The 12,587-nt window shown below is 40.5% G+C and overlaps 1 protein-coding gene across 5 annotated transcripts in view; it reads right to left on the bottom strand.

Moving 5' to 3' along the window:
* Positions 1-512: 512 nt before the first annotated feature.
* OTULINL (OTU deubiquitinase with linear linkage specificity like) overlaps positions 513-12,587 on the bottom strand; it is a 36,604-nt gene continuing 24,529 nt past the window's right edge. For 4 of the 5 annotated variants that reach the window (XM_054192161.1, XM_054192160.1, XM_054192163.1 and 1 more), the window contains one exon: positions 522-11,450. In XM_054192161.1, coding sequence (XP_054048136.1) covers positions 11,271-11,450 — 180 coding nt within the window. In that variant the 3' untranslated portion in view covers positions 522-11,270. Of the gene's footprint in view, positions 11,451-12,587 lie in introns of all 5 variants that reach the window. The other variant, XM_054192164.1, reaches the window with a different exon arrangement.

Here is a 12,587-nt window from a genome sequence, read left to right as displayed (position 1 = left end):
TTTTACTAAGTCAGCTCTAAATTGGCGTGCTGCTGTCATGCAAAAAGGCGGTTCCAGCATGCTCTGTTCCTTTTTTAAATGACTAAGAAAAATATGTAGGTTGTGGCTTTGATGCAGTGGGTGGTTTTTTTCAGTCCCCTGAACAGAAAATGGAGCATGTGTGAATCATACCAATATAACCTATACATCATTGGTAAAAATTATGGCTGTTTGCAAATTTAAAAAAAGTCACTATTTTTCATGGTGCGCCATTCTAAGCAATTAAAATAACAAGTCTTCACAAAAAGAAAAAACAAAGACACCTTGAAAATCCTGCTTCACGGTTTTTCTGAACAAGCTTAGTTTGCACATTTGAAAATACATGAAGATTAAAATGAGTAAATGTAGTCTGTGCACTTGATAAAAATATTTATTAAAAGAAGTTACAGTATGATGTAGATCATTTTTTTCATCATTAAACAAAAAGTACTTCATGTCCCCTAATTGGAAAATATATAATTAATTTTTTTAGAGTGCTCTCGATAAATCAACATTCTCGTTGATTAGTATGTCCAAGCCAGCAATACTTCCTGTTGACTGTTGCCCAGACCAAGAATACTCTTAGTGGCTCAATTAGTTAACTAAACCTCCCTGAGCAATTTGTGTGTTTCATGCCTTTTTTCCTTTCCAGTTTCCACATCAAAAAAAAAAATAGAGACGGGAAATAGAGGTCTGCAGAAACAAAATAATGATAGTAAATGCAAAACTCCAGCAGTTTTATGACACAGAAATTTAAGAACCACACACACGCGGGTTGCCTCATCTTTTCCACCCATAGTATCAAATATGTATTTCCTTTATTGATTGCTTGAATATTCAGTTTCCTTTCAGCTTACAGAGAAAGTTTACAATTCGAGTTACTGCTCCAGATCTTATGTTAAATCTGCAAAAGATGTATGCATTTTTATTATACTGTAAAGAAGAAAACAACTGGGTCTTGTTTTGATAAAATAGCAGAAAAAAAAAAAAAGTATGATTTTGCTCATGTAAAACAGCATGATTGCTGCTGCTGCTGCTAAAACTGACTCTCTGTTAGTGTGAATGAATTAATTGCTATCAGTAAACTTCTGAAGTTACCTGAACCCAGCTGGGAAAAAACAGATGAGCTGGATTACGTGATGAAGGGAAGTACTTGGTCTATGAGCTATGTAACAACTTCTGGCCTGCAACATCAGGCTAGTTTTTTCAGGGAAAAATTTCTACTAGTAGGGTTTGTTGATACAGGTCTCAGTTGAGAAGCATGCAGTTTGGTGGCAGGGCCACCAGCTTCTCCTTGGAAATGCTGTGACCTCCTCTTCAGTGAGGAAGATCATGAATCTGCCTGACCACCTGAAAGTAATAAGGTAGATGAAAGACCAACAGTGAGAAGTAAAACCACCATAAGGAGTTGCCAGGAGAAGTGATCAAGATGAAGTCAAGCGATGAGTTGTAGCGTTCTACCTAGAGAGTCCGACATGTCTGTATGCACCACATTTGCTAGGTCATGTGATAAAAGCTCATCTGTGCAGCCACCAAGAAGCGCAGAGAGACCACTCTCATGAGCTGTACAGATGGCAAACCTGTAAGCCTGGCTTCAGATCTAATGAGAGGTTAAGGTCAAGACATCAAGAGAAGCAGCCTTCAGTTGAGTTACTGAAATAATAAAAAATCCCAAAGAACTCACAGAGTATGCAAGCTCCACTATAAAAATTGTATTTTAGTATCAAAAATCAAGAAACTGTGTCTTTTATTACAGCGCTCAAATTGTGAGTCCCCTTTGCTGTTTTCCAAAAGAAAAAAAAGTGGCATTTTACTCTAATGAGTCAACAGATTGGCCTCAAGATCTTTTCCAGTTCATTAATCAAATGAACTAGATCCATTCATTTGGAACAAATCCCTCTCAGCTGATGTTCATAAGTCTCCCTAATGAACAAGCCTTTGGAGTTGCTCAGATGTGGCTGCCCTTGCAAATACCTGCTTGAAACAAGGAATATATATGCGCCTGCTCTGCAGCTGCTCTCCAGCCGACCAGCTCCTTCGGCTCATGCTTGTTGATGCTAGCTCCTGTCTTCTGCCTTTGGTTCTTGTCCCCTGACAAGATGCAGCTTTCTATTTCTGGCTTGACCTTGTATCAGCCTTCCACAACGAGGAAGACCAGGGCTACTGAAGCCCTTGTTCATTACCCCTCTGCCAACTGTGCTACTGGAATTGGCTTCGTGAATGGTGTAAGCCTGTTTCTTCTCAGGGTGCAGCTGGCAACATACACTGGCTTCTACCAAGAAGTAGACCATAACTCTCAGCTACAGCACAAACTCTTTACTGTGATACCGTTCTTAAAGCTTCTCAATACACACAGAAAAATTTCAGTTAAAAAATAATCTCTCCATAGGAGGGCTGAACTAATCCATAAGATGCTGAACTAGAACAGAGATCCTTTGGGGGTTTGTAACAGTAGGATTAAGTCTCTGGAATTTTGTGTCTCATAGACAGACATTAAAAAAATATTTAGAGTTCTTCCTCCTCCTGTTCGTGTTCTTAAGTTGAGCCCAGACGGTAGTCACAGTATTCCCCTTTCCACTCAGCCTCCCCAAAACTGAAACTAAAAGAGTTCGACTCTACAGTCTTAACTGAATTTAGAAAAGCAGGAGGACAAGTAGCTTCACTTGAAGGCTGCAAATTTTTACTGCTTGGCAAGAAACTGGGAATTTCTAATTGCTGGCAGCATCTCAGAGGAATCATTTGCTATGTTACTAAATTACGTGCATTCGGGGCACTAAAATTACCTACAACTATCTTTTATTTTCAACAGCTTCAGAAATATAGTTAGTGTGAACTTCTCTGTTAACATGCATGTATTTTTCTATAGGTATTTCACATTTGGGGATCCCAAAGGTACAGTTAGCATACCAATACTTATTTATGTAATCAAGCCACAATATTCCTACCTAGCTCTGATTGCTGGCAGCAGCTCAGTTTGTCAGAGGAGAGAAGAGTGAAAGCAAATTAGAACATACAGTCCAGGCTGACAAAATATTCATTATGTTTAAGAGCATACCACAGATGAAGCTGCTGCACTGCCTTATTTAGGCAGAAATACACAGATGGGATAACCTGAACTAAGACATTCAGAAGTGTCTGAACCTCAATTTAAGTCAGTAACAAAGCACAGGGAGGAAGAACAGCAGACACTTCCAGCCAAACAGGAATGATTAGTAACAGAACAGAACAGCTCCGTTTTCAGAAAGGTGAGAAGTCGTAGCTCAGATTGCTTCTTCCCTTTTCCCACTGCAGACATCAGGTGTTGCAGAGTGATGCTCTGCCGCGTGAGTATGTATGGATTACCACTGAGTTTTGCCCAAGTTGACCAGAATAATCTTCAATTTATGCAGATAAATACCAGCCTGGCAGCTAGTTGGACTTTCCAGCACACCGGAGTGCTCGTAGCCTGTTGGAAAAGGTGCTGCTCAGAGCACAGCCTCGCAGCTGCCAAATGGAGCCACTCCCTACGTGCTGACATTTGGAAGGGCCCTGGGAGGTAACAATGAAGGTAGAAGGTAAAGAACCTAGGGAGCGATTTTAAAGACATCAGGATGCCAATAAGTAGTCTGTAAATTTGTGTAAGTGCTCGTGTACCTGGAATTTGATCACACTGTTTTCCTGAGCTTACAGCTCACTGAGAAATGTCAGGCAGCAGAGGGCATTGCAACTACAAGTTAAGAGGACAGAAAAGGATGATCGTCAGTCAGCCGAGGAAAAAATGGTGATCTTTCAGCCACCAGCACTCTTCATTGAGGAAAGCCATATGGAAGACTGGGCATGCAGGGTCAAATATCAAGTATTTTCATATTTACTGAACAATATTAGGCAGCTACATTTCCACTATATGATGGCGTTTGTGCTGCTTACCTTATGCCTTGCTTTGCATGACCACAGCCTGGTTCCACTCTATACTCCCCAGCTTTGCTGGGCTTCTTTGTTCTCCTAGTCACTGTGTTTCCAAAGAGAGAAGAAATAGAACAGACTTTGTTTTTCCTTTACATCCCCTCACAACCAGTAGCATCCCTCCTTCTTCCCAGCAAATTTCCAGAGCAGAGCTGCCACGTGTATGGAGTTGGTAGGAATTTCAGGATTATGATATGAAGAGATTTTAGTCATACCTTCTCCCGTAGAATTTCAGCTATCCTCCTTTAAGCAAAATCAAAAAAGAAGCAAATTTTGTTTACTATGTGAGGTCTCTTGATCTACTTGATATTATGTAGGTGGAAGAGAAAGGAACTGAGAATACTCTTCATCAAAACCAGTATTTTATGCACTTAATTGTACTGGAATTACATTCCTTTAGATATTCAATTATGTCTTTTTTTGAAAAGGACAATAAAATATCCACTAATAAATAGGCTGGTGGCTTTCCACACAGGGGTGTTCTCTTCTCTCTTTATTAAAATCATGTTCCTTACTTTCTTCACCTCTCTTTCTTGCATTTCCATAGTACTGGGCTATCAGCAGCTGTAACTCAAACAGCTCTAATTTGATTCCTGAATGTATTGTATTTATTCTGTGCAGTATTCTGTATCCCTAGATGAATTACACATGGTGGACCAAACGTTAGAACCAGCTTTCCTGACTAACACTGCTGTTAAATCCTTTAATTAAAAGCCATTCTTACAGTCTGAAAAAATGTCTTTGATCCCTTTTTCAAATACCGCTGTAATAACATTTTTACTGTTTGAACTGTCACACCTTTTTTTTTTCCCCTGCCTTTGAGTAATTCAAAGAGCACTTCTATGTAGAACCACTTCTGGAGCTGCCCAGAAGACAACCACAACCTTGCTCAGTTTGCATGGGTTCTTTAAAAAAAAACATCCAACATGAACTGCTCACATCTTTTGTCCAGCATCCATGGACACCTTGTGCTACTTTTAACCAGGTAGAGCATCCCATGGTGGTCGCTGCAGAGTTTTGCTTCTCTCCAGGTGATTTTGCTGTAAGCTCTGTGTCTCAGTTCCACATATTAGTATCTGCAGCTTTCTGGAGTTATGCTCAAACTGAACACAATGGCATCTCTAAGATGTGAAGAAATTCATCTCATTGAGTATGCTGAGGGTCTGAAGTTTGACTCCTGCTTTCCTCCTTACTTAGGTAATATATTGTAGTCTAGTTGCCCACCACTGAGGACTCAAAAGCTCCCATGCTGAAAACTAACCTGAGAAGGCTAGTGAGGGAGTTCAGCGATATTTCCCTGAATATACCTTTGGTGACCCTGAAGAAGTATACATGGTCCAATTTGATGAGCCAGACTCCCTGATTAGATGGGCTTTTCACAGACTGTTAAACAAGAGCATGTGGTTTCACTCATGTCTCATTCAAAACTTTAACAAAAGGTGGCTGAAGTGTTTCTTGGCTGTATCATGTTTGATGCTGCAGCAACAGAAACACTGTAGATGCCAGCCAGATGTGGGGACATAACCCACAAACAGGAGACCTTAAATGAAGTCATTCATACAGGAAAGACGGGAAACACGTGTACATTTCTGGAGAACGCTGTCAGCAGTGAAGTCCTCTACTTTGAAAGGGTGGCTGAGAGAAGCTTAAATTATGGTAGGCATGATGTGTTCATGTGCCATGTTTTAGGCAGCAGGACAAGAAGAGCTGCAAGTACACCTTTTGTGGATATTACACTGGAAAATTTTCCTATCTCCAGTCATAGACTAGCAGTTTGCACACAGTTAGGAAGTGTCCATGGACTTGCTAAGTTTTCCCCCATGAACTTGTTCACTTTTCCTAGCCATGTCTCTTCCATACCTTCTTCCTCACACTGCTACCAACCTGTTTTTTCTTCACCTTTAGGTCTTCGCTTGAGTTCCCATGTATCTCCTGTGTTAGGTCCAGAATCACTCCATCTAACACTCATTATCTCCTGTTACAGTCTGCAAGAACTGAAGAAATCACTATTGCTCCTCTGGGCTACCATAGTCTTAAAGATGTTATTAAGGAAAGCAAGACAAACCTTTCTAATACCATTTTTCACATGCGGGATTGATTCTAAACCCTTACCTTCTGAGCCCCTTCCTCCAGACCGCTTTGCTCCATTCTAATCCATGTCCTGTAGAAATATATGTGCATGTGATAGGACATTAAAGAAGCAAAGAAGGAAGACACCAAAAACATGGACTTACTTTTTCCTTTTTTTTTTCTTTCCAGTAGCATGGATAGAAGCTATATTAAGTTGAATAAACTTTTATAAAATTGGTAACTAATGTGACTTACCAAGACTTTTAGAACTTACTTATCCCAAGCCAGCATTGGAGCGGGTACACCCTTGAAGGGGGAGACTGAGGCATAGGCAAGGAGTGAGAAACAAGGAGGGGCAGAGGGAAATCACTACATCCTGACTGCACGCCCTAAGGCTGCTTGTTGCCTCACTGAAGGGACTGAGTGTGACCTGTGGCGGAGGAGGAGTCTGGCGTGAAGCTGAGCCTGGAAAAAGAGGAGGGGTGTTTTTTCCCTATTTGTTTCCCAATACCCAAATCAGTAATTACATATTTATTTGCAACAAATTGGCAACAAACTAAGTTAAATTCCCCAAGTTGAGACTGTTTTGCCCATGACAGTGCATGATAAGTGATTTCCCTGTCTTTATCTTCGCCTAAAAGCTTTCTTGCTCCTGTTCTTCCCATTTTCTCCTCCATCCCGCTGGAGTGGAGCGGAATGAGTGAGCAGCTGTGTGGGTGCTTGGCTGTTGGCTAGGGCCAACCTACCACTATCATCTGGGCAACCGGGACAATCAAAGAATTGCCAGGAGAAATGAGCTTATTGATCTGCATTTTCTGATGCTTGGAAGCCATCTACTGGATAGCTAAAAAGAACATAAGATCTTTCATAGCTAAATGCTAAATTTGTCATCTGAAACTCAAAGACTGATCATTTTCAACATTTGTAAGATGCAGTGGATCACAGTGCATCTGAAAATTATGACCGTGGAGAAAACATTCAGCTGAACATGGCTCACTCCCTGGCTTACAGGACACAGGGAGTTAGTAGGTGCTCTGTGTGCGACAGACTTCAGCAGTTCCTGCACACAACCTCGCACAACTGCATTCAAATTAGTTGCCTCCACATTTCAATGATGAGTTGATCTATGGCCAAACACTTCACTAAAGAGGAAGATGTTTTGGTTAAATACTCTCCCAAGGCATTAACCTTTGAGTTATGCAAAACTGGGATACGCTGGAAGTTGAAAGCATCCAGGACTCACCCTATTTCTTTCACGTTTTCTATTTTTCCCTCCCACCAGCACTGGACCAGCATGCACAACCCCATGCCACAGGTCCCAGCAATGCCCCAACCATCTTCCTCACGCACTAGCCCTGGCTGACACAAAGCTGACATGAAGGCCCATGAAGAGAGATGCAAATCAGCCAAACCCAGGGAGATAAGTTCTCTGCATTTATCTCCTGTCCCATCTAGGTACATCACCTCCTGCCTCTGGGGCGCGTAGGTTTCCTTGGAAATTTTCTGACCAATCTCTAAAAAAGCCTCTGCAAGGCTGCCTCCTTCATCCCTGGCCAAGATCAGTGTGGGACTAACACCGTGAAGGATGCTGTGAACAGGAACAAACACCACTTAGTGAGGCAGCAGCTCCGCTCCTGCCCAGCTGCCACGCCAGGCTCCTCTCCCACATGATTTCAAGGGATCCTCAAAGACCTGAATTCTGCCCTCTCACAAAAACCAGGCCCAAAATAAAAGTTTCTCTCCAGCCCAGGGAGGCCTTCAAGCACCCCGAAACCGCAAGGGAAGGACCAGGGCTTCTGTGGCACCAAACTCCGAACTTTACCTTTTCTTCAGGATCATGAGCTTTTCAGAAAAATGAAGACTCTAAAAAAACATTAGTGCTGTAACAGCAGTAATGTAACAGGGTGATGGGTGGGACTGCTGTAATATTGCTGAAGCATAAAGGGACAGGGAAATCCCACTACCGGCAAAAAACGTACGTAGGTCTTTTCTGTGCTTTGAAGGAATGGACATATCTTTATTTTTCTGGATAACTAGACTAATTTGAAATCATACCTATTCCTTAAATCTTCAGGCAAATTACAAACTGCACTTGAGAACTATTTCCTAGATATTAAACTCAATACCCTGAGACTAAGCAGGTAGACTTACCAGCAACAACTACACTGGGCGATATTTAATTTGCTTCAACTTAGTAGCCACAGTCGATACAAGAAGCAATTTCAGCTGAAGAATCGAGATTGCCAGTATTTTTCTTTGGAGTTAAAAATGAAAACGGATCGTGGTTCATACATTTTTTGAGACACAATTTTTAAAAAAAAGATGACATTCAAAATCAATATCTATTTTCTCCTTTATAAGAAAAGATACAAATTTCTTCAGCTGCTCTGTTACATATTCAAGTTTGGGGAAAAATACAAACCCACTGCTGAGGTTTCAGCATGTTTTCTTTTTCTTGCTAAACTAGCAGCAATAAATAATAAACACATCCTGACTGGAAACATTAGCTGCCTACAGCACTGCATTTAAAAAAAAAATCAGTAATGACTGTACGCTTCTGGAATTGTACAGCAAGCTTGTCTGTGCCACCAGTTGGAAAAGATGCTGCAGGACCCATCACTTCTGTAGTACCAGTTAGTCCCAGATGCACTTTATTCAGGATGATTTTCTTTTTTCTGTATTTTTCTTTTTTATATATATATATACATACATAATTTCTTTATATGTAAAAAAGCATATATTTTTACTTTATACATATGTAAAATATATTATCAGAGAACCTGATTAAAACTCAGTGCAGCCCCAAACACGTCTCAGTGTTTCTTCAGATCCTGCGTAGAGCGCGCTCTGCATTTATCTCTTAAGACTTGTGATCGTGCTCACCTGAAGTTCCTCTTTCTTCACATCCCATTTCTGTTCCTGCCACAATCCGGCTAGCATCTCTGACAGCTGATAAGCCAGCAGATCTCTTTCAACATGTTCTTTCTGGATTCTTGGCACACAATTAATCTTGCCTAACTTCAGACATCTCGAGCAGAGAGATTTATGCTCATCCCTGCCAGCTCCCACTACAGTCAGTGAGGAGAACCAGACGCTTGTAGAGACCCACTCCTCTGACTGACGGCACGCCACTGCCTTCCGCTGACAAGGCAGACAGCCCCAAGGTGACCAAATTCAGATGCAAACATCCAAATTGTCAAGATAAATTCCACTGTCTGCGTTAGATCCCCCCGCTATTAATAAGCTCCAGATTACAAAAACGTACATTTTGACAATTTAACACTTTCAGCTCTAATGCTTTTGTATTCTCCTAGTCATAAATAATACGCAAACCATTTAAAAGATGACTATAAAAATACATCTTTTTTAGTTTGTCTGCTTGTACCAAAACCAAGAATAAAATAATAGACAAGTATTGATAGCTCTAAGTATTACTGTTGATGCAAAATAGATAGCAATACCCTACTCTCAGGCATTATAACATTTACCCATGCAGAGCAGAACCAAATCTAAAGTAGGCAAATTATTTCATTCAGTGAAAAAAAGTTTATTTTAATAAATAAAGTACTTGATATGCAGGTTTTGATGAGATGAAATTATTATTGGTAGCAAGCCTTCTTAATTAAAAGCTCTACAAGTTACTGAACAAAACTGAACTCAGAAAAACTTTCAGGAAACAAAACTGTTGCAACACAGAACTCAGGTGTTTGTGTTTATAAATATATATACATATACAATACAAACAAAAGGACTGTAAGGGATAAAATTGCCTCCCTTTACACAAAGGAACCGGGCGCTGTCTGTGCACTCCAAGCGTTACCATTTCGCTGCCTCATGCAACTGCTGTAGCTCCTGCAGGCCCTGTTCATGGTTTTGTTACTTGTATTTTCTCCTGCAGGACTTAAAAACTAAAGCTGCCTGTCCCCCTGTCTCTCGGATAAGAAAAGGAAAGGCTTTGTTTTTTAATAAATCCAACTTTCTTCAATACAACCATATGCCTACGGGATTTTAAGCTTTCCACAAATATTTTGCTAGATCTGCTGTATCATTTTAATATTTCTTCAAATTAAGGTGCCTAATTTTTGAAATAATCAAAACACAACTGATTCTTTTAGAAAATAGAACCAGGCAAAATGTTGCACGTAATAAGGTAAATGTCATTTAGTTGTCCTGGACAGACTTCTTCAAACACTGAGGTCTAAACTAAAGATAGCAATCTTATGCAAGGAGATTAATACACGCTCAGAGGATAAAACATGTATACACACTGCTGAATTTAAATAACGCATAGAAAATTAGTATTTTCTGAAAATGCAGTGTTTGTGAATGTATTCTGTGCACAGCTTTCTCGTATGAATTGCAAAGGACATCTTGGCAGGTAATGTTGAAATAAGCCCTTAACAGGATTACAAGTTGACAAAACCCATAGTCTAACTCTATTGCATGTTACTTATTAATTAATACTATCCTTTTTAGCTTTGAAAAAACTTGTCTCCTTTCCTCAGTTATAACGCAGATCTTCCGTTCATCTGGCATGGTATCCATGTGTGGGGGTTGGGGTTTCCCGGCCCCCCCCGCCCCCCCGGTGTAACACTTCTTCACCTTCGGCTATCAGCGCTGAGCGCAGACAATTTAATTTCAGGTGTCTGAAGGAGTGCAGCCTGCCTGTCCCTGGAGGGAAGCGTTCCAGCAATGGGGGGAAGCCAAATGGGACTTGAGGCAGTTATGCAGAGGGCCCAGTTTACATCCTCCCATCCGAGGTAGCCCCAGGTCACTGCAAGTTAAATAGCCTGGAGTATAAGCTGCAGGACCCCAGGAGCTGCTTCCTCTGCGATTCATCCTCCCTAGCTAGAGACAGGCGAGGGAAAGGCAGGAATTGCTTTAGGAACTTGAGTTTAACCCGTCCAGAGATGTCAGAGTAAACCCTTAGGCTAGCAATGGAAAACCCAGCATTACCTTTGCCTTCTCTGTCAGTGCAGTCCAATCTTTTTTGTCTGACAACCCTCAAATATGCTATTTTTTCTACCAGACAGTACAGCGATATATTTTATGGTTTTTTTTCTGGCCGACTGATGGCGAATTAAGCTGCATGGGAAAGCAAAATGTTTACACAATAAACCATAAATCATTTTGTAATCATTAACGAGCATTCTCAAAATCTTACTGCTGCCAATTAGAAACATAATTCACTGGAACTGGTCACTGACTATATTACACAAAGGAAAAAAGTCACTGGTCCTTCACGTCCTGAAAAGGGGAATGTGATAGTAGCGGTCATCCTCGGTCAGGAGAGAAATCTCATTCCATTCCCTTCGGTATTCGTCTGGACAGTTTACTTGAAATTCCTCAGTATTAAACTTATGCAGTCTGTAAACTCTTATCTTTACTTCAAGTAAGTAGGCAAGAAGAAACAGTTCAACCTAAAGATGAAAGAAGTCTGTAAGACATTTATTTCTAGACTTAGAAAACTAAACCAAAGATAATCCAAGTTAAGGCAAGTCACCTAGCTTCAAAACAGTAGACAAGGAATAAAAGGGCACCTTTTGTAAGTGAAGTAAGAAAATTAAATGTCTGAGGGCATTTTCAAAGTCACAACAGTCCTTCCACTGCTCTTTTGCATGTAGAGGATACTCAGGTTAATGCTTGGCACTTTGGAAACATCCCTCTTCCACCTGACATAATACTTAAATTGCTCCCAAAGCCAGCTCACACAGCTTAGTGGGAAGCAAGAAGGGACGAGCTATTATTAAGAGCTATTATTACACCTTGAAAAATGGGAAGCCTGCCACCTTGTGATCACTTGCTACATGAGGGAAATATAATAGTAAAAGGGAAAAAATTTCCTTGTACTTCCATGTACGTGAAACTTCAGAACTGGCATCTTCATTGACGCTTCTTGCAAAGGATTGCTTAATCTGGAAAAATGCTTTGGAAAAAGGTCATATCCTTGGGCATAGCCAGACAGAGCAGAACTTGTCCAGTTATAATCAAACGGCTGCTGAAGGTGACTGCAACATGTAACAGTTGACTTGGTAACTGAAATTGATTATAAAAATAATTTTCACTCATCTGAAAATGAAACTGTTTGCAGAGTGGCAGTGTGGAGCTTAGATGTCAGTACTTAGCTCCTCACTAAATATAAAACTGAAAAAAAAAATCTTAACATATAAAGGTGAACAGTTAATAGAGTTATCATTACCTAGTCTTAACAGACATTAGATCTAATGGGAACCAAAGAGAGGGGGGAAAGTAGAGTGATGATAGAGGGTTTGGCATGGTGGAACAGATAGGAAAAGCGAAACAACAGGTCAAAGCTGCACAATCTAAAATTATTTTACACATCAAAGATATCCTTGTTGTAAACTATGTCTCATTGATAGCTTGCAGCATTTATTTATGGCACAGCAAGAAAACCGTCCACCCCATTTTACTCTACTACAGGTTTTTTCCTGGAAGATAAATGACTATCCTCACTCTACTTCCCCACATCCCAAAGAAAAAAAATGGGCCAGCTATCACAGATGACGTATGATATATTCACCTAATCACATCAGAGA

This window comes from Rissa tridactyla, chromosome 2 (assembly GCF_028500815.1).
Source record: "Rissa tridactyla isolate bRisTri1 chromosome 2, bRisTri1.patW.cur.20221130, whole genome shotgun sequence".
NCBI lineage: Eukaryota > Metazoa > Chordata > Aves > Charadriiformes > Laridae > Rissa > Rissa tridactyla.
This window is presented reverse-complemented; position numbering and strand designations above follow the sequence as displayed.